The 23,309-nt window shown below is 38.3% G+C and overlaps 1 protein-coding gene across 3 annotated transcripts in view; it reads left to right on the forward strand.

The window, feature by feature from the left end:
• The window catches only part of CRB1 (crumbs cell polarity complex component 1), a 119,804-nt gene that overhangs the window by 62,423 nt on the left and 34,072 nt on the right, over positions 1-23,309 (forward strand). For all 3 annotated transcript variants that reach the window (XM_088153677.1, XM_088153678.1, XM_088153679.1), the window contains 2 exons: positions 12,717-13,664; positions 21,947-22,497. In XM_088153677.1, the coding sequence (XP_088009803.1) occupies positions 12,717-13,664; positions 21,947-22,497 (1,499 nt within the window). The remainder of the gene's footprint in view (positions 1-12,716; positions 13,665-21,946; positions 22,498-23,309) is intronic.

A 23,309-nucleotide genomic window follows, 5' to 3' on the forward strand; every position in this document is an offset into this window, starting at 1 on the left:
CAATGGAATTGGCCCAACCAGTTCTATCTACCTAGGAGAAACTGCTAGTAGTGCCCCATTATGAGATGCTGGTTTCTTGTCCCTTCCATCTAAGGTAGAATTTTCCCTCCAAATCTAACTGGCCCTATGTTTCAGAAGTCCCACTTACTTACCATTATTCTCCTTTCTTTCCTCTCTCCTCTTGGAGCATGCATTCAAGGTCCCCACTTGCTTTGGTCAACAGCCAGCAAGTGGCTACAATTGAGCATCTCGAAAGAAGCTATTTTGCACAGGTCTGGTGGGGGGAGGGATTTATTTTGAAAAATCCCCCACATAAGACTCAGTAGGACTCCTTTCCCTAATTTTTCTTTAAAAATTCATAGATGCCAATTAGAGAAGCAGCTAGGGGCTTTTCGTAAGCTATGAGCACACAGAATTCCAGGCTTAATTAAGCTGTATTGCATTAGAACATTTTTCACCTGCACTTTCATTCTCACAATCATTCATTCACCTAACTGTTGCAACGTGGGACTGGTTGTCCAAGAGCACTGTGGTTTTTCCGTTTAAACAGAGAGGTTCTACTGGAATCTTTTATAATCCACTGGTTGCTGGGCTGAATTGCCTTGCATAATGCTGCTTTACAAGCTGTCACTTAAATGTTTATTTCTCCAGTCCATATCCTCATTCCTCTGGAGTCTGGTTCTTGCCCCCTCCCCCTTGTCATCTTGGTATGCCAGGTATCTGGTGAGATGTAAACATGCTGCTTTCATTTTCCAATAATAGCATCCTGGGCTCTCTTTCCTTTAATGCTGGCTCTCGATCTTTTGCTGAGAGGAAAAAATACTTATTTTTATCATAGCAAGAAAAATACTACTCCCAAAGTAAGGCAAAAATGCACCCATTCAAGGAGCCATGCTTTCCTTCAGAACATGTGAAGAGTGACTGGATGAGGAGTAATCCATTGTCATGACTCCCTGAATGTAGCCCCACCAACAGACAGTACAGGGTATCTATGAAAAGCCAAAGAGCTTTATGCTTTTGTGCTTCATTTCTGCACCAAGGGAACGGAAATCAACAAGAGCCAACGGGGGGAGCCAGACATGGACAATATTTAAGCCTTCTTCTGCATCTGAGATACTTTTAGGCTGCTACAGCTTCATGCCTTCTTAGCTCCTTGACCATTTCCATGAAGATATCTAAAATCATTCAAAAGAGCTTTTTTTTTTAACCCTACAGGACAATGCAGATTACATAGTTTTACACACACACACACACACACACACACACCGGCCTTTTCATCATTTATACAGATCTCAACATTCAGGTTTTGGGAGGGAAATGTTTGAATTTCAGTTTTATAAAACTGAAAATAAAGACCTATTTTACTTGGGACATTTCCAGCCCTTTCTTCATTGTAGGCTTAAGAAATATGGCAAGGAGAAGTGGATTATAGCAGAGGATTTAGAAGGGGTGAGGTTGTGACAGTGAAGCTGAGAGGTGTTAAGAAAAGTAAGGAGGCTGGTCATTATGTCTGGTGTTGTCCATGCACAGGTTCTCAATTAGCAATACAGAAACCAGTCCTGATGCACATATGTCACTAAGATTAAGGTATGCTAATATATACTGGGAAATGTGCATTTTGTCACCCATGTTACCTTTTTACCTAAATGATTTCTCTACACACAATCATTGAATACTAAAACCAGCTGATAGTATGAATTCTTTCCATTGGAAAGCACTGCACTTCCATCTGCGCTCTACTTATGTGCTACTTTTGCTGGCATGTTTTTTTAGAGAGAATAGCCAAATGAAAAAGGAAGTGCTTTTAATAGGAGCAGAAATGGGAATTTCAGTGGGTATAGTTTGTCAAGAAAAGTAGGAAATGGCTCTTAGAAGGTTTAAAATAAAAGCAGTAATACAAAATGCTTCCCATTTCTACGGGGGATAATGTGTAGAAGCCTTCGTATAGTGTAATTGTAATATTTATTAACAATCAACACTGAAGCTTCTTCTGTTCCTGAGAGCAACCAGAAAGTTATCTACAAACGAAAAGCCGATAAAATATCCTGATAGTCAGATCCACATTTCCATCGGTGTGAGAGCTGATAAGTATAAATACGCATTACCATTCACATTTTTATTTATCTGTGAATACTCTACAATTAGGAGCTGATATGTTATAGGAGATCACCTAGGTAAAAAGATAATTGAGATGACATCGCCACCTCAAATATACATTCTCCAGTATCTGTTAACACACTCAATCGATATTTCACAAGAGACCCTTGTACTGCTGTTGTGAGCTTATTCATGAAGCTCATTTATAGCAATTAGACACACTAATGCAAAGAGTTCCCACGGTGTATGGAAAGGCCCTAGTTCTTTCTCTTGATTTTGTTCAAGGAAAGGTACCACTTGGTTCATCATCTGATAGCTACAATGACTGATCCATTCCAGATCATTCAGTGGAAAAAGCTTCCATAATGCCCAATATGCAGTTGGTTCCAACCATCCAATCTGCTGGGGGAGGATTTTGGAATACTTAAATATTAGTTTAAAAATAAATATATTTTTGGGAAAATTACAATAGCTTTGACATAACCAACTATTATGTAGAATAATATTTCACCTAAATTTGAGAGATCCTGATAAAGCAAATTTAGATTGCAAAAGTTTTACAGATGAAGTATCTGAGGTAGGGTTCACATAATTTAGTCAGAGCACAACTACTGCATCTATTACCATATCAAGGTTTCAGATAAATGCCATTCAGACCATCTTTTTCAATGCTACTCAATGCTGTTGCCTTTTTTCAACTAGTCCATCCCTATTAAAACTATCATTTTCTACCTTGATGGCTCTTAGACTATATTATAACATGATTTGACAATGAGGTTATGTAAACCTATCCACTTTTACATATTATACATACACGTTGCATTTCTACAATTCACAATTCTCACAAACCACTGAACTTTTTTCCCCAGATGCTGTATCCAGGGGCAAGATTTAAAGGTAGGAGCAGTTTCACACTAGACAGCACAATGGATGTACATGCCTATCTCAATTAGAATGAGCAAGAAACAGCCAACAAGCGACAAGATACACAGACCTTTTCACAGCAGATTGGATGTTGCCCAAGCCCTCTGTGTAATTGTATTCAATTGCATGCAAGCGAGCATGCTTTAAAACCTTAAGTGTTTTCAGGAGTGAAAATGAATTTTCTTACCAACCCTTGGTGCAAGATCTTTATTCCAATGAATTTTGAGCTTACACAATCTGCACAATCTTATGAATTGTGAAACAAGAGGCATTGGGGGTTATTTGAATTTCTTTGTCATGCCTTCCCCCTTCCCAGGACTGAGTTATCTTTTATCTCTTATTTTCCCTTAACAGTTCCTGCATACTTTCACCAACAATGATCTTTACCTTCTTCTATACAAATACCTTTAAGAGTTCAAATTCCCTCCTCTACTATGCATCCCATCCCATCCTCCTAAAATGCTCTGAAATGTTGGGGAGCCCTCTGGACAAATGTAGGTAACAGTAGGAAGTGACAACAGGAAGGAAGAAAAGGGAGGATCCCACAATATACTATACCATAATAGTATAGCCTTTGCTATTCCATATTCTAAGAAATACAGAATCAGATAATAAGTTTATCATGACTGTAAGCCAAGTAGAGGAAATGCCCAGTGACTCTTTTTAACATTTAACATTAGCCAGGATAATGTTTGTATTCTGTATTGTGATTTATTGTAAACCTTTCTGAGATACTGTATATAATGAGAAGCAATATAGAGACATATTAGAAGAAGCACTCTCATCTTCTAAGAAAATAAAATTAAAGCAGCCCATTTGTCCTAACTTTTTCAAGATAAAGAGCTAGTTTCTGAGCTGACTTGACTTCATATTCATAAATCGCTTTTTTCCTATAATCCCTAATGATTCTGCCCTTTTTCTGTTGTGATGTGCCCATTCTTTAAATCTTACCTTACATTTCACTTTAATTCTCATGTTGTCTCATGAATTTTTAGGGGTGGAGCAGATGACTTGGCTTCCACTTACTTTTGGATCTTCCCATTCTGATTAGTAGTACAAGAGTCTTCCATGTGGAAGAAGCAGCCCAAATTCAGGAGGGGGGGGGATCACCTTTCTCCCACCCTCCACATGCAATGCTTACACTGATGGGAGTCTTGTCATAAACATGTCTTACAACAGGCAATGTGGTCTCCTTCAGCACCAGATATATCTAAAGATGCCCATCAAGTGCAATTTAGTGTAATTTGAAAAGAAATGGGAAGCTGCCATGCAGCTACAAAGGAAAGCACCAGACTTCAATATCATCTTTATTTACCAAATGTTTCTGGTCCATGTGTAAGCTGCAGAGGCCTTTCCAGAAATGAAAAATATAGGCAGATGGATGGATGGAGGGAGGGAGGGAGAGATGGGTATTTGTGCCTTCAAGTCAGTGTTGACTCCTGGCAACTGCCTGGACAAGTCCCTGCAGTTTTCTTGGCAACGTTTTCAGAAGTGGTTTGCCCTTGCCTGCTTCTTCCTAGGGCTGAGAAAGAGTGACTGGCCCAGCTGGCTTTGTGCCTAAGGCAGGACTAGAGCTCATGGTCTCCTGGTTTCTAGCCTGGTACCTTGACCACTACACCAAACTGGTTTTCAAGTAGATGTAGTTCAATGCAAATATATAAGTGTAAGGTGAGGTGATAGGAAGCATCATGGAAAGCTACAGAGCGTGGCAAGAAGCAACCTCTCCAGTTTGCCATCTGGTCAATAAGTCTTTCATTACAGGCCATACTCATGGCAGCCACTCTATGAAAAGGCAGCTCCCTCCCCACAATATCACCTTTGTGAGAAAATCCACAGCTTAGTTTTCTAGTTCCAGATGTGTCCCTAGCATTTAAACTTGTAAGGCTATAAACCTAACCTTCATGTTACTCAATAGTGGGTAAGTGACAGCCATCTCAAGCATCTGGATTGTCACTCATAATGAAATCTCACTAAATTTAATGGGGCTTAGTCCTAGGTAAGGGCTTATAGCACTTCAGGCTAAAGTGGCATTTCTATGGGTTGAGTAAGTTCCCACTGAATTTAGCAGCATTCCACAGGACCAGGTTATAAGACTGGCCTCTTATATTATGCTAACACAACAACCCCATTCTAAATGGATTGCTTATACTTAGGTACAAGACAGTTGAAACAGGACATTCACACTAAGTCCAATAAAATACATATAGCTTCTGAAGTGCAAGCTTGGCTTGAGATATGTATAAGTTTTTCCTGATTTTCTTATTTTCCCAGCTCTATTTCCAATAGTTCCTTCATCCATTCAAAAAAAAAGTTTCACGTGGATTTCCACAGGCACATTTCTTCTTCTCTCTCAAAATATATACACAAATGAACACAAGCTCTCACACATTTTCATAATGGGCCTGCTTTTGACTGTATTTATCTGTGTATTTTTCCTTCCATCCAGCAACTAAAGTTGAGTTGAAGGGATGGGAAATTGTTTGTGATTCTTACAGAAAGTCGTACATTTATGCCCTGAAGTATAAGGGTTAATTATCATTATTTTAGCCCGACTGGTTTTACTTCCTTGATCACCCACTTTCCCCACCCCCATGAAAGTTCATTTCCTCCTTTCAGCAAAGAGCAATTATCACTTGACAATTAGCAGCACAGATGTGGTAACATCTGAATTTTCATGATTATTCAATAAAATTTGATGTAGCACTTCAGGATGAGCAAGCCTTTGAATATACTGAGCCTTAAAGAATGCTGCTGCTTATTCATCATATTTTCAAAAAGGAAGATATAAGATATAAAGTGCTAAAATGGGGTAGGAAATTACAGTGAAATACTATATGTGTATGTGTTGTGTCTTTAAAGTAATTCTTATTGAGTTCAACAGAATTTACTTCCATGGGAATAAGTTATCAGAATGCAACTTTCCTTATTTTTCCTCTCCAAACAATAATTTTTAAATGAACTGTTTATGCACATCCATTTTCAGAGGCTTTTGGAAACCACAACAGCAAAAATATAAAAGGAACTTAGCTCATGATAATGCAGTAGCTTTGCATGGATCATTAGACCTTCAAGCAGAGCAAGAAAAACTTCTGGAGCTGCCAATCAGTGCTGCCCATATTAAACTAGGCAGATTCTATATAAGGCAACTCCCTATAATCCTAACTGGATTGTAATGCTATAAACCTGTGCTCACTTTCTTAGCAGTAAGCCCGGGAAAACTGTATCACTCATTTAGAAGCATGCAAATACAGTCACACGCCTGCATTTTACTCTAGGCCACACTAGAAACAAGGACTGCCAATGTCTAAATATCATACGTCTTAGAGGGCAATGCAGATCTTTGGGTTCAGTTTCAAAAGGTGCTTCAGAGCAGCTGTGTCTATTCCCAGGATATGGTTTTAATAAAACAACATTTATAAGGGCAGTACTGCTCTAAATTCAGGATCCAAAGGGTCCATAAAATCATTAGAGTACACCATGAAACCTTGAGTTGCCAGACCTTAATACAGGGGTCGACAAACTTTTTTGTAAAGGACTAGATCTGGTCCCTCCTCCATGGGCACAGCTAGCAGGCCTGCTGGCCAAGGAGTGCAGCAGCTGTTGGATGGTGCTGGCCTGCCAGCAAGGAGGCTGCTGATAGGCCACCCTCCAGTTCACTATACTCCCGGCCCTCAGCCCAACCCCTTGCCCTTAAAGTTCAGCTGAGGCTCAGGCCTGGCCATCTGCTACCTGCCCACCTGTCCAGCCTTGGCTTGCAGGCTGTATAAAAACAGGTGGTAGGCCACGTTTGGCCTGCAGGCTGTAGTTTGCCACCCCCTGCCTTAATATAACAGACTTCACACGCAGTGGGCCACATTTCCACAGCAATTTGCATCATTTGTGTAATATAGTATTACACAAATGGCACATTGTTTGCATAATGGTGCCATCACACAAATTATACAAAATAGTACAAATGGCATCCCTACACAAATGTGCTCACTTTACTCTGTAATTTAACAGATCTCTGTGAATAACACCCTCCTCTAATTAATCTGTTAAAACATAGTTTTGAAATCTAGTTTCTATGACATCAGATCCACTGTAGTCACTCATTGAAAAACTACTCAGAAAATATCTCATTAACATCTCCTAAACTGACTTCTATACAGTAGCTCTTCTGTACAACAAGTCAGTCTTCTCCAGTCTGGTGGCCTTCAGATGTGTTCCATCACTTTCACCTTGCATGATCAGGTAGCTACAGCAGGTAATGCTGTATTTGAGCAGAGGTGGGAAAGCATTATACGTCTCAGCCATTAACACACCTACCAGAAAAGTCCATTGCTGTTAAATTCTGTCCAGAATTAACATCCAGTTATGTTTGGAATCGCACCCAAGCATCTAACGTACAACCATTGCATAAGCACCATAATGAGATTTATGTTAAGCTTACTGATCTGGCTTGATACATTGTCAATCTGCACTAGCGATTCAAGCATATGCACAGACCCTCCAGGTCTTCATTTCAAAATGGATAAATGCATGTCTCGTGGAAATTGCAAGTAGAGGAATCACATCTACTTTGGGGGAAAATGGTTGGAGCTAGGATACAGACTTGGGCCCTTTTAATGGCAATGCTCACAGGTATTATTTTCCTTTTTGTTCTAAGCCATTTTTAACTCAGCGTTATCTGAAACTTACAATTTGAAAATCAGTTTGCTTCTAATGTAATATAATTAGAATATACTTTGAAAAACTATGGAAAAATAATGCTAATATGTTTTATTTTTCTAAAAACTAACAATTAATATACAAGTTTGAAGAAAGTTATATGGAATATGCATGGATTAGATAAGAAAAGAGCATCTGAGCACCATCAAAGCATAAAATTAAACACTTAAATTAATTACCAAAAGAAAATAGTATTTGTAAATAGAATAAAAGTAGGATATGATTCAAATCATTTGAAAAAAAAAATTCATTAGTATGGATAGAAGAATTACAGAATGCTGCAGAAAGAATGAAATATCTAACATACATTAAATAAGAAAGTTTTGATCAATATAAATATCAATAAAAAATGAAGGAGTTTTGGTGGCTTTTCTGCACAAGAACATGCAGGACACTATTAGATTAGCAGATGCCTATAATGTCTGAAAACAATGAATGCCTTAAAACATAATTTTTAATGATTTTCTAGTATGCAAATAATTTATAGCCTATGAGCCTCTCAATTTGACTGTATTGCATTCAGTGGTTCCATAAATGTTTCTTAATCCTTTTAACATAATGACAGTGGCCTTTGCTTCCAATAAAGCAATAATAAGAATTGTTAACTGACATATACAAGAAGAGTTTGCAGAAGTACCCATGAAAACTTAAAGTAGATGTATACATTGGTTCTTCCAGTTAAATGAAAACATTAGCTTGCAGATTTAAAATGAAACATGTGAAATAGAAAAATACAATATATGCTTTCTATGGGTTAGTTATATATTTTCTGTGTCCCCTTCCTAGTACATATCTTCCTTAGTTTTGCCATTATCTTCCTTAATTTTATGTAGAAACATGTTATTTAATAAATTAATACAATATAGACAATTAAAAAGAAATAAAAATTAACTTGTCATTCATTCTTCAGATTTCAGACCAGCTGGGTGTCTAGATAGTAAACATCCAAGTGAGCAGCAGATGATTCCAGAATACAGATGTGTAAAATATATCCATTTGACTATTGTAGGGCTGTATGATGCCCAGATTCCCATTTTACAAACTATAGACCCTAACCCTATAGTGACATTCAATGGTTCATTTTTTTTTTCTATTATACCTTAAAAGAGTATCAGCCCTATGAGGTAGACCAGACTTAGAAACTAATGTCAGGACTACTTTTATTCTAGCAACTCAGAATAAAACGTCAGGATATAGTTGATAGCAATCAACTATAGCAAAAGAATCTGGCAAGTCTGAATGTTCTTTCCCCATCCCTCCCTTTATCTTCATGTGAACTAGGGAAGTGCTTGTCTGAGATGGTTTCTCAAGTTATTTTTTTGGCCCCAGGCTTAGGCCCGTTACCTGTCCTTTGCCTTGTTAGCGGCTCTGCCTCCTGTCCTTCAAGGCCATTCCCTCTGTTCTCTACAAAGAGAAAGAGAAAAAAAAAATTCAAATAATTTTAGGACCATGAATTGCAGAACAAATGCACAAAAAGGCAGAGAAATGTCTAGCGTTGCCACTATTTTCTCCAAACTGTGTAACTTTAAATCCCCTATGGAAGAGGAGGCAACCTCAGTGAACAGTGTTTCCCTGTCCCCTTTTTTCCTCCATTCCTTTCTTTTCTGCACAGAACATTGGTGCATCTATATATGAGAAGTGGGAGGCCACTATCCTGAGAACTAGGGAGAAGAGACCTCTTCTGTAATGCCTACTGTGGTCCCTGAATACCAGAAAAACATGTGGCTTCGGACCACCAACAGTCTTGAATGCCAGTCTTGAACCTGGGCATTTTGCTGCTAACTATTCTGCTCTAGAAATCAGCACTGTTACTAATTTTGTGAACTCCATGATACTGTGTTTTACCTCCATGGTCCACATCCATACATCTTGAGTCCTCCTTTCTGACTCCATAAACTCCAACAGATGGGACAGACAAGTCCCATTCTCTGTCCTGCCCTCTCTTCGCTTTTCCTCCCACAACTGTATGTTGATGTTTTATTTCTGAGTTATTATCAACTGTAGCTTAAACTGCCAAATGTCCAGGTACCCTATTTTCAACAACAGAATGTAAATTAAAGTTATATGACCACAAGGAAAAACTCCAGGTTTTTAATGTAATTATAATTGGGTAGTTGCATCTCCCCCTGCAAATTAAAAAAAAAAAAACCCGCCAGAGACAATTTTGGCATTCAATATGAAAAGCAAAGTTGTTTTTCTAAAGAGAAAAATGAGTAACTTGACTATTTTCTTATTGCAGTGCCTCAACATTCTGTAAATCTAGGAAGTTCACAGCTATTATAAGCCCTGATGAGTTTTAAATGTTTATTCATTTAATTTACAAAAACTCATATACTGGTCTCTCAGAATGACTATATGTGTGTGTATGCATGCATATAATAAAGTATATTGCTCATTCTCTTGGTGACCACACTGTCATGTCCCTGTCGTTTTCTTGGAAACAATATGGACACTGTCTGCCACTACCTTCTTTTTGGATGCCTTCTATGATGTCCTGGTGGTCTTTCATCCAAATTCTAACCAGGCCTAATTCTGCTTAGCTTCTAAGCCCTGGTCAGATATATTATAAAGATGCAGCCTCACGACGAGTCAGACCATCTATATTGAATTCAAGTGGCTCTCCATGTTTCAGACAAATATTTTAGTAGCCATACTTGGAAATGTTCGAGCTTGAACTTCTGTATATTAACTATGTAGTCTACCAGTGAAGTACAAATTCCCTTGCATGCAAAAGTCAAGGAATAAAGCATTATTCTATAGAGAAAGTGTACCAGGATTGATCTAATGGCATTTAGAGAGATCAGTCTCTATAAAGTTCCTTTTAAGTTTTGTTACACCAGAATATAAATGATGAAGACCCAAATGAGACTTTCAGAGCCAAGACAAAAATTCTTACATTTTCTCCATTTGTCTTAGAATTATTAAAGCACTTGTTCTATTCATTGAGGGTAGAGGATTTTTGTTTTCTTGGTTTTTAAAGCATTCTCTTATGTGCAGGCTGTTTAAAGGGAACAACAAACCTTACTGTTACTTCATATTAACTCCTGTCTTAGCAAATGTCTTTCACTGCATTGGCACGTTTGATTACTTCTCGTAATTGAGAAGCGTGTCACTTAATTTAAAAGGTGGAAAGGAAATGTACTGAATTGACAAATGAATGTGTTCCTGGAACTGTTTTCTGTTAGACATATTTTTAAACAAACCATGTTAAAATTCATTTTAAATAATATGCAGTACCATTCATTGCTGCCTTGTAACTCAAGCAAGTCATTTGCACCTGCAGAAATGAATATAAAATGGATAAAATAATGTTTCCTTCCTAACACAGAGACACTTCTTTTGTGCAGCTTCCTCTAGAAAGATGCAAGAAGATGGGTAAAACAGCCCCCAAATGAATTTGCCTTGCTAACTGTAGGCAGAGATCCCCACTAACTCTTATGAACTATAAGAGATTTCCAAAATGTGAGTTTGACCCGAGGGGCGGGGGGGACATTAAAGCCCAGCATAGACATGACCAGGTGAACTGAAACTGCTTATTTGTATGTCACTCTGTATGGCTGGTTTCACGCTAAAATCAGGTCCTTGACTGTGGCACGTGACTGTCAGCTTGCCCTTGAAGTCTGTGGGTGCCTGGGTGGTGAAGTATTGGCTTAAATGAAATAGCACGTCCATGGCTAACTGTAGGTGGACAGAATCCTTTGTGTCAAGGATGAATTTTGTTTGTTCTGCAAGAAAAGATAAAACACTATCTCAGCATTTGCAGTAAAAAAAAAAAAGGTATCAGATAGCAAGAGTGATTTTAGCTATTATCTTTGCTAACATATAACCTTTACTTTATTGAAAGGCAAGAAAGCAAGAGTTGGCCACCAATATTTCTGTTTGGTATGCTGGGTTAGACTCATGAACTCCAATGTGGGATACTATAGATTGAGAAGACTAGATTTACTGAAGACTGAAGAGCAGTTAATTACACAGTGATGCCAAAGTCTTTGAAAACAGCAGCTGACACCCATAGAGAGCATTCCTAGAATGAAAATGTGAGGGGCATCTTTCCTTTATTCTCACTGCATCTTGGCACTTCCAAGATGCCTCCTTGCCTCCTTCTTAAAGTGAGAACTGTTTGGTGGCAGAACCAGCCCCATGCTATCTCCCATATTGATGCTAAACAGAACTGCAGCATCTCTGATGCATCTATCTGGATAACTACATTCTGACTCTTCCCTTGCAGATGGATCCTTCCTGTGCAAGATTACTAAACAATTACTAAGTGGTATGGATTCTCAATAAGGTGCTCTGCCTGAATCATCCTGCTCAGTATGAAACATCACATTTAATGAAATCTGGATGGGCCAGCATACTTTTTGTTTCCCTTTAAATAGACTGGATGACTCTATAGTGGCCACCAGCTTCTTTTCCCCCAATGTCTTTAGCCCCTGCTATCCTTTTATATATATTGTGGTTGGGCCTGAAGTCATAGAGAATTGAACTATGTCTAAGTATTATATGCAAAGTATCAAAAGCCTAAACAAAGCTTGAAGAGTATAGGAGCCAATAATTATGCTAATTGAGATAAAGCCTCCATTACCTTTTTTCTGCCTTCTTAGTTTGAGAATGTAACTATTCCATTATCAAAGAAGAGCTCAGAATCAGAGGGCAGTTGTTCCATATTTCTGCAGTTTCCTAGACACTGGTATTAATGACTTCAGAAAAAGCCAAGGGTTAGCAACAAGGAACAGAGCTACGGAATCACTCTTCTTTTCTTCTTAAAGCTCCAGCTGAGGATAAATCACTATGCTCCAGATGAATGTGTAGGCTTCTTTTCTTTTAACATTTTGCCTTCAAAAATCATGTTCATTATACTAATTATTATAGAATTATAATACTAATAATGAAACTATTGATATATATTAGAGGATGTTGCTTTGGATATATATGCCAAGAGGTTGGATATGTCAAATAAACAATACAACTCCAATTTCTTGCAGGCATTCACTGTGAAGATGATATCAATGAATGCCGCATGAACCCTTGTCAGAATGGAGGGACCTGTGAAAATTCTCTTGGAAATTATACCTGCCACTGTCTCACTGGAGAGAAGGATGGGATCTTTTATGGTGGTCAAAATTGTACAGAAATCCTCTTTGGCTGTGTTCAACATAAATGCCAGAACGGGGGATTGTGTATTCCTTATTTAAGAAATGGACAACACAGATTTAACTGCATATGTTCATCTGGCTACAGAGGAGTACACTGTGAAACCATGACTACATTGTCTTTTCAGGGAAATGGATATCTTCAGGTAAACAGCACTGCAGCCTCCTCCAAGGACTATTTTTATAACATAAACCTTAGTTTTTTGACTGTTCAGCCAACAACTTTGATATTTTACCGAGGGGACAAAGACACATTTGTGAAGCTGGAGTTACAGAATGGCTGTTTATACTTATCCATGCAAGTCAACAATCAGTTAAAGGCCTTTCTACATATAGCCTATAATGTCAATGATGGTGAATGGCATTCAGTAGAGGTCGCCATAGCCAGAGCAGTTACACTTAAGTTACTCAAGAGCTCGTGCACAGAATCATGTCTTAGTAAAACTGCTGCCATAGTAGATACCAGGCAGGCAGTGACTGCTTTTCAAAACATATTTTTGGGTGGCTTGCCAGCAGGGAACAATGACTCTCTACTAAACATCTATAGTATGCATTCTGCACCTTCATTTGTAGGCTGCCTTCAGGACATAGAAGTAGATTTCAACATTATTGTCCCAGAGAACTTATCATCTGACACATTTTTAAATGTCAAATCAGGCTGTGTTAAAAAAGATTGGTGTGAATACCACCCTTGTCAAAATAAGGGGCGTTGCAACAACTTATGGCTGAACTATCAATGTGATTGCTACCGGCCCTATGCTGGGCCAAACTGTGCTACAGGTAAGAAAATTCTCTTGAAACTAGGGTTCTTCATCATCATTCAATTTGTATTGTAAGCCAGGGTTTTTCAAACTATGTTTGGCAGAAGCCTAGGGCAAACAAAGAGCCCCCCCCCAACATTTCACTTGAACACAGTTAATATACTATAACTAGGGCTTTGCCTCTTGATCAGGGGTTCTGGGAATTGTGTTTTAAACTAAGAGTTTCCATGGCCTGACAAAGTTTCAAAACCTCTGTTGCAAGCCTTACGTGGACAGACTGCAGAGTAATTGAAAATGTGTGGCAACCCAGCATTTCACTATTTTTGTATTAACATAACTCATGCCTCTACAGAGAGAGCTGTGATACTGCCTCTGTGTTGCATCTATCTTGGCCATATGAATACATCTATCTTGAATTTACCACCAATTAGCCATAGCCAGTTCAAACAGTTTGTCTATGCAATATGAACCCTAGTGATTGAACCTGGAAAAGGTACTGTTTTACTATTTTGTGGATTTTTCTACCTCTGTGGCCTATTATTCTAAGCCAAACGTGCTGTGTAAGTGATGAAAGGCCACCAAAAATTCACACGAGATCCACTGGTGGCCTTTTGTCAAGATTATGCTCCTGTTTGGTACAGAACATGAACCGGTAGACATACACATCAGATTATCTCAAAGACATGAGATATTCTGTCTCAGATTCACATTCATACTTGGTTCAAACACACTCCCATTGAAGAAACAGTCCCAAGTAGTCACGGTCATTTACTCCTCACTGGAATATGTCCACATTACATATGGTCTGAAATTGCTGGAGTTGCAATAAATATATAGTGTGTAAATGGGGTGCATGGATGTAAATGGTGGGCACATTGATGCTGAAAGTGCAGCTCCTGATCCACACCCTTGAGGCGAAAATGACTGCCCTCACCTGGCACAAATCTTATTGTATGGGGTGGGGGGGGAAGTAGATTTTATAAAAACATAAAGCCATAAAATACATAAAATGGTAAAACCAATTGCAGACATATAGAAAGGAATAAATCCAGTGGGGAAGCCTCACACTGTATCATGTTCCTAATAATATCACAGCATAAGAAGATATGAGGGTTGCAAGGTATCATTTGAATTATATCTATTTCTTACAAAGAAGGTAAAGGTTAAAACATAGCATGATGGATGGGAGAAAGTAATGGAACTCTTCAGTTTGTAACTTCCTCAGTGAAAACACTCTTCCCCAGCCACCTTTCTTCTAGCAATGGATTACACCTAGGCACACAGTCCTCTCCAGGAGAGGAAAAAAATTGGCAGGAGGACTTTAAATGGAAAAGCATACACAGGGGAAGCAGCATTTCCCACATCTCCATAGCTGTGTTTAAAATGGCTACACTCCATACTTCATGCATCATTTTATTTAGCATATATTTAAGATGTTTATTTGTGAAAATATCAGGTTACCTTATTGAAGATCATCATAATCATCTGAATTAAATATGAAATTATATATAAATAAATGGAACTGGAGAAAAGTCTGAACATCTGATACCAAAGTTCAGTGATACAGGCTAAAAGATATCAAGCTGGCTAAAAGAAATTCTTAAACATTTGGGCAAATAAGACAGCTTGCTTGATGCTGACATAGCATCAGATATGATCAGGCCAGCCTGCTTGGGATTCTATAAGCAGAGCACCGTAGTTGGAAACACTGTTCTCTGTGGTTGCTGTTCACTGCACTTAGGGTGGTACTAGAGATATGGAATAGATAAATGCTATTGCTGGGCAGCACTTCAGAATCAGGCCAAAAAAAATGCTTTGCAGCATACAGAGCAGTCATTTAGCAGCTGTCTGGAACTCATTAAAGCAGCTGCATCTTCTTCAGCAACTACCCTCCATAGGTGTTGTACAACCCTGAAGAAAGATGCCCTTGGTTGAATTAGTTGTTTTTGATTTATTAATCAAAGGTATAGGCCTCCTCAATCACAATTCGCAACCATAGACAGCTTACAACAATTAAAGTAAAGCAAGAAACCAAAAGAAAAACCAATAATTGGCAAAACTGTATAATTTACAAAAGCTCATTTTGGGGAAGCAGGAACACTGCACGATAAAATTATATAGACATACCTCAGGAAGCAGCAGGAGCAAAATCTTCTTGCCCCATGGCCATTTGGAAAAGCCAGGTTTTCAAAGTTTTACAAAAAAACAGCAGCGCTGGAGCTGTATAGACTTTGAGAATACTGTTCCATGGGGTACAGAGAAGGCCCATCTCTGCAGCTTTGCCGAATGAAACTGCTTTATCAAGAGGCCCAGAAAGGAGCCTATCCTGATAGATTTTACTGGACAGGAGGGAATAACCAAAGAAGGGTGGTCCCATAAGCACCCAAGTCCTGAGCCATGGAGAGCTTTAAGGTGATGATCAGCATCTTGAAGTGCACCCAGAAGCAAACCAGCAACCAGCATAGACTGCATAGTAATGGCATTACATGAGTGACCTAAGAAAAATCCATACCTGCTCCTCACACTACTGTATTCTGGATCAGCTTGAGCTTCTGAGGGTTCTTCAAAGATAGCTTTATATAGAGGGCGTTGCAACTGTCTAATGCATGAGTGACCATGGGAAGGTATTTGGTCCAGGTAAGGTAATCAGCACACAAGATGACCAGAAGTCATCTGCACGTGTAATCAGTGCTATGTTGGTACTTTACTCAGGTCTAAAGCTGAACTGAAAAGGATCAGATAATGCTCCAGAACCCTGTGGAGTTGCAGCCCCACCACCTTCTCCATAGAGAGAAGGTTGGAGACAGGTCAACAATTATCCAATGCTGCTGGATCTAGCGATGGCTTCCTGGAAAGGGAATATACCACTGCCTCCTTCGAATGTACCTGGTTGCAGACAGGTGCTATATGTCCAAAGTACCTTTTTGCTTTTAAATCCAAATATTTATCCCTAATAAATATAGTCCTCCTGCTATTGGTACCCCAGTCTCAAACCATTTAAGTTGTTATGGAGAGGTGCACTGGTACTTAGAATGATAACCAAAGGAACTGATAGCAATCAAATTCCCAAATAAATTTCTGTTGTTCTCATATTCAAAGACAAGGATCACAATTAAATAAAACCAGCCACTACAGACCAGAGAAGATAGGAAAATTATAGCAATAAAGTTTATACCCCTTTACCTGAGAGTAAGTCCTAATGAACTGCATAGGAATTCATACTGAGCAGACACGTGTCCAGCTGTACCGAGTTCTCTGAATATGCTCAGCATTCCTCTCAAATATGTCTGACTTGGTCTGAGCTGCATTTATAGTTCGCATTCAAATATATTCATGCCAAAAGGTGGAGCTAAAAGATTCCTGCAAAAAGGGATGATGTTCCCCCTACCAGATAGAAAAGTAGGGAGCTGGAACATGCATGACAAATATCATTATGGATCCTTGTTTCTATCCAGATACCACATTTCTTGCAGATACGGCACAGTTGTGCTGAATTTAGCAATTTATCAGAATTACAGGGATTCATGTGAGTTTCCGTCTGGTAAAAGAGTTTGCTACTTGTTTTCGTTTGGAAAGCATCATCTTCAAAATGCATTCCTATATTTTAAAAATACCATATTTTGTGTGCTGTTCTTCACAGTCCACACCTACATTTTTTCCCAGTTGTTCCTGTTGCACAATGACATTGCAGGAGCCATAATTGTAGTCGACAGCTTTGAAGTTTGGCAGTAATTTATCCAAAGGTTTGAAAAGCAACTTTGGAAAAGAGGGCTACATCTGGTAAATACGTTTGCTTTTCTATGAAGCAAAATTAAAACCATCCCTCTCCAAGAGAGGCTTTTGCTTCCAATAGAGCTATTGTGAATGATTAGAAAGTATTTGAGACATCTTTTCTTCGTGACCACAATATTCTTCTCAATTCACAGCATCCAATGTTTTAAGAATACCCACATACACATGCAGACAAGGAGAGGAGACTAGGAAGCAATCTCACTCTTGTATTTAATCAAATCAATATTAATAGGATACTTTTCTAATCATCCTGAAATCTGGTCCAAAGAGAATCCTGATTTCTAGAAATATGGGAAAAAATTATTGCAGTACTTCTTTTCTCGAACGGGTATTTGAAATCCCTAGATATCTGAAACCTTGTCTCACAATTTTACTTCATACTTCTTTGCCTCACAACAGAGGCCAGATCACAATTATAAAATAAGACAAAGTGAGTCCCTTTAAAAATTAAGAATAATGTGTGTGAAGAATGTGTGAGATACAGCTCTAGTGATGGAAAGAGATAAGTCAAGATTTGTTTACTATATTAAAATGCTTCAGTTTGCACTTTCTTTAATAGCGAGGGTCAAACTGGATGGGACACTGAAGATCCATAATCATAATATTGCATTTCTTAATTTGGTTTTTCCTTGGATAGAGTGAAAATACTGGACATCATTATTGGGAGATCTCACTTAAACTGGAATTTCATCAGTGAAAATGCACTGCAGTTGGAGCTGTCTGTACATGTTTTCTAAATAGGACAAAATAACAGGTTTGAAAGAGTTTCCAAAGTCTTAAGAAACAGGAGATTTGGTCATAGATCTCCATCTTTTCTAAACTACTGGATTTCAAACATTCATACTGGGAGCCAAAGGCTAATCTTAAGCAAACAGACAGAATTCCAGGAAAGAGAACATCTGTTACATTACTGCGGTTATCTTCCTTTTGGAAGGCCAGTTTTAAGTGGCACCAAGAGAAGGGGATAATTGAAGTCAGGATGATTCTGGTGCAACAAAGTGTATTAACCTGATGGGAGAAAATATTATTTGGACTCAAATTGAATCAAGAAAAGTTGACAAGCGGTTAACAAACACTGAGCAGCCTTTTTAGTACACCCTGAATCATACCAAGCAAGTCACAACCATTGATTGATTTGGATCAGCATCCAGACGTGATAGCTCAAGAGGTTAATTTTGACCAAGGTTATGCTAAATTGCAGATCATATTCAACATTTCTTTTGAAGCAGAGTAATTGAAAACTGCATGTGTGCCTGGTTACTTTTTTGAAGGCTCCCCTTGCTTCCTCTCTCTGTAAGGTGGTGGCTCTTCCTGCTGCTTGCTGGCTTTTGCTGCATCGTAAGCATTCACCCTTCAACATGAAAAATGCCTTTCAAGTGCTGCTCCCTTAACAGAGGAAAAAAGAAATTGCCGGGGGGGAGTGGAGTGGACATGGACTCTTTTATAGTTAAAAACACCCATTTCAATCTGGAGGGAGGTTTATGTGCATGGCTTTAACAAGCATGTAGAGAAAGAAATGGAAGGTACTTTCATTAACAAAATTAAAACATTTTTACATTTGGTTTTTAGGTGAATTTTTTTCTCCAGGCTCTAGTATTTATTTGCTCCTCTGAAATAAACTGAACTAGCTTGGAAGCCTTTGAGAGTTGCAGAAAGGATTTTCGCAGTGACCACTCTCCTGTTTTCCTGGGTCTTAGGCTCCTTCATTAGAATAAACTGCTGCAGGCAGACATAAATAAATAAAAAATGGCCTGCGGTTATCTCAGCCCCCTGTTTTTTGGTGCTGCATATGAAAGGAAAGTCTGGTAATGGTGTTTGTGAGGCATTGCTTTTATCGCTTGATTTTGATTTTAAATAGTTTAATGCTCTTAATGCTCCTTGTCCTATGAAACATAAGTGTGTTACAGAACTTTGTTCTAATTAGCCTCCAGTATTTTGCAGTTGTGAGCAATATGTACACATGAACATACAGTGAATGTGTGTTTGTTGCAGTTTGGCAACAAAACAGGATGACACTTCAGCAATTCTTACTCTATCATTCAGGTATTAGTTTCTTCCTTTCGTGGAAACCCAGTTCTCATTCTTAAACCATATGTTTTTTTAAAAAGTTTTGGATAATCTGCTCTGAATGATACATTACTACAGTGGGATGGAAGAAGTTTCCACAGGGTCCAGGCCTAGGTTGCATATGAATTATGGCAACTGCACATTATATGCAGGGAAAAAAATATGGAGAGGAGGAAGGGGACTAGCCTCAATTGGCTCAACTAAACATCTGTGGCTCCTTCATAGTGATCTATTTCTAGTTGTGTTGTTAAAATCAAAGAAGTGTACCTATGGGACCACATGCCCATTCTGACACAAGAAGAGAAGGCCAGAGCCTATGATTCAGCCATGAGGGACATGAAGAGAGTTTGGTGGTCATCTTTAATGTCTCTTTCTGTCACAAAAATCATAGATATAATTTAAAAGACTTTCTAGGCCAAGATTCTCCTGCACTGTGAAACTTCCAAACTACTTTTCCTTAGCAGATCATTTCTAGTGGGCTTCAAGTTGTCTGGATGGTAAATCATTCCACTTCCCTTGGATCTCAGGGCTTTGTGGCTTGAATCAGGCTCCCGGTATTCTGAGGTGGATATCTATTTGGTGGATATCTATTTGGCAACTCTATTTATTCCTCAAAGCTTTCTTCAAACGTATGTGGGTACAGGAAAGTAAGCACTAGCTCCTGTAATTGATAAATGATATGAAGCCATTGCACTGGTCTGGACAGGAGTCTGGTCAATACAGTGGAATTTTATTTCAAGTTCCAGCTTCTCATACTAGAGGCTGACCTCAGGGACACTCAGCTGAAGAACACCCACGTGGGTCTCTTCTCATTTTCCCTTTTTCCACCTTGGGTTTCAGAGAAGGGCCATCAGGAAAGTCAGAGGAGAACGCTGGCACTGAGGTATCGAAGTAGAAATGAGGTGACTGAATGCAACTACTACATCCTTTAGTGGTCAAAAACTATTGCAACCGAAGACCAAAAGGACCCAGTCATTATTTTGCTGACTGTTCTGCTTTGAACTGTGCCAAACTGATTGACTGATTTCAGCCCATGGCCAGTGTTATAAAAACATAAGCATACACATACACTCTATTTTAACAATTCCAAATAATTTCCTAGCCTATCCTTGTATTTATCTATTCCTCATCTGATAAAAATTTTTCCTTGTTGGACCTTACTTGCTACAATATTTGACAAAACTTAGTAATGTTATACTGTCATTCACATTTGACAGTATTTACACAAAATATATCCAACCCTCCTGTATATCCCGTTAAGAAAGCCAGCAAATAGTGAGCATGGCTATCTTTATAGAAAGCATAGTGTAATAATAGTCTTGTTTCACTGTTCCCTGGGTTGCATAGGCAGTAAGGTTTATCATAGGGTATCTTTTAATTTTTTTCTTCAAATACCACTGTATACAATGCATCAAATGCTCTGCAGTATATGGGGACTGTAATTGTTCCAAGGTATTTTGCTGGTTTAAGATAAAGACCTGATTTCCCAAAGTAAAAGAGTTATTGGAGTAATTCAGATGTATTTGCCAGTCCATATCACTAACATATTTTTTAGTCATTGACTGGATTTACATATGACATTAAAACTAGGAAATCTGAGGAGAGCCAATAGCAATACAGTTGCCTCTCTAATGAACATTTCCAGCTGGATGGAAATATATCTGATAGTACCAGAGGTGCTAAACCAGTAGGAAGAAAAATTAACATCATTCATCAGTGAAAAGTACCCAGCCACTGTCCAGCATTCTAGTTTGTCAATCAGCCATTCCATATAGTCCATTTTATCTCCATCAACCCCAATCTGATTTTCCATTTCCCTCACCTCCATGCAATATAATATAAAATATAATATAATATAATATAATATAATATAATACAATACAATACAATACAATACAATACAATACAACACAATACAATACAATACAACACAATATAATAATTATATCATAGCCATAGAACAATTCTCGCTGACCTTCTTTTCAGGGGAACTTGCTAACCAGTCAGATTGGCTTTATCGATAAATTTGTGTTTATCAGAAATATAGCTTTGGAGTGAATATATACACGCTCCAGATTTGGCCAGATTTGATTCATATTATCCTGAGTCTACTCTTTTCCTCCCAATTCCATTCTTGTTTTGGAATTCCAAATCTGGCTGGCTCCACGTGGCCAGGTTCTGCAGCAGGCTGACTCCAGAGATATTATATTTTAAATCAAATTTAGCAACTCTACACAGCAGCCAGTTCAATAATTCACTACTCTAAAATCAGATAGAGAAGCTAATTTTCATTTTACCATTGAAAGTAAATCAGTATCAAATATTTAGTTTAAATACAGTGCTGGGCATTGCTGATCTATATTATGATATGTTAATACTCAAATAGAACTTTTATATTAAAGAGGTCATTACTTTCTCTCTTTTTTCTCATGTGAAAGCAAGAATACATTCCAGGAAGATTTGGTCATGAGGAAACCACTGGGTATGCTGCTTTTCCCATAGAAGAAAGTCATGAAAATGCAACAATATCAATGTTTATGCGCACACGCAAGCCTTCTGGCTTGTTATTTGGTCTAGAAAAAAACACATCCCTGTTTCTTAAGGTCTGGCTAGAAGATGGGAAACTTGCAATATCAGGTCCAAACTCCAGCAAATTCTTAGGTATGCAGACTATGAATGATGGAAATTTCTATTTAATATCTTTACAAATTGGGCCAAATAAGACAGAGTTGTTCCAATCATCACAAAACCTGGGCTCTGTTTCTACACCCTTCATAAAAATACAGAGAAGGGATATGTTCTACATCGGTGGATTACCAGACAAGCAAGAAACAATTGCCAATGGTGGGTATTTCAAAGGCTGCATTCAAGATTTAAGACTGAGCAACCAACCACTTGAATTTTACCCTGTTACTGCTTCACTGAATCCTGTCAACAGCCACAGCACACTGGTCAATGTAGTTGCAGGATGCCCTGGAGATGACCTCTGCAAGGTAAGAATCCTGTTTTTCAAAGTGCTGTTCCCATGATTGAAAGGAGTTCTCCTTTGAACTGGTAGGGTTCCAAAACAACATGTGACAGTAGGAATACCTCAAGGCTGTATCTGAAAGAGGCAGGTAAGACGAGATTTTGCCAAACAGGTTTGCAATTTGTGGGCAATGATACCACAAAGTGTCTGGTAGACAGGAAGGGCAGCTCTTACTGTAAATCTCACAGTAATGACAACCAGTAAGCAAAGCTGCAGTTCATTAAGAGCAACTTGAACTCACTGTAGTTTCCAGACCAAAATATTCTCATAATTACTTTAAAACCACACTTTACAGAACAGGCTAATCAGAGGGCATGTTACGGGCATTAGATCTGGCATCAAGGTTCATAAAATATTAAACAAGGAGTGAATGTTGTATCACTACAGAAATATAAAAGCAGCCAAAAATGGATTAGATGTACCAAAAACCTCACAGCTTTCATTTAACACTTTTTAACAACATGGCATTCTAAAACACTATCACCTATGAATTATATGTAAGGGAATATGCAGGTTTATGGAATACATTATACTGTGGATTCTAGGTTTATACAATGTATGTTTCACATTAAGCAGCTATTCATTTAAATCCCAGACATTTAGGAACATTTTAATGATTTACTTATAATCATGCCTGATTTCTTCCCAAGAGTTTACCCTGTTTTGAACTTTTAAATTATACCACTATATTTTCAGAAAAAGATGACATTTCTTACTCATTTTCACTTCTCCTTGCCACTTGAAGCCTTAGAGAGGAATGACAACTGAACTCACAGC

Source organism: Python bivittatus, unplaced genomic scaffold (genome assembly GCF_059951505.1).
Source record: "Python bivittatus isolate LINGU-HERP-01145 unplaced genomic scaffold, Pbiv_v1 ctg000700_np1212, whole genome shotgun sequence".
In the NCBI taxonomy this organism is placed as follows: Eukaryota; Metazoa; Chordata; class Lepidosauria; order Squamata; family Pythonidae; genus Python; species Python bivittatus.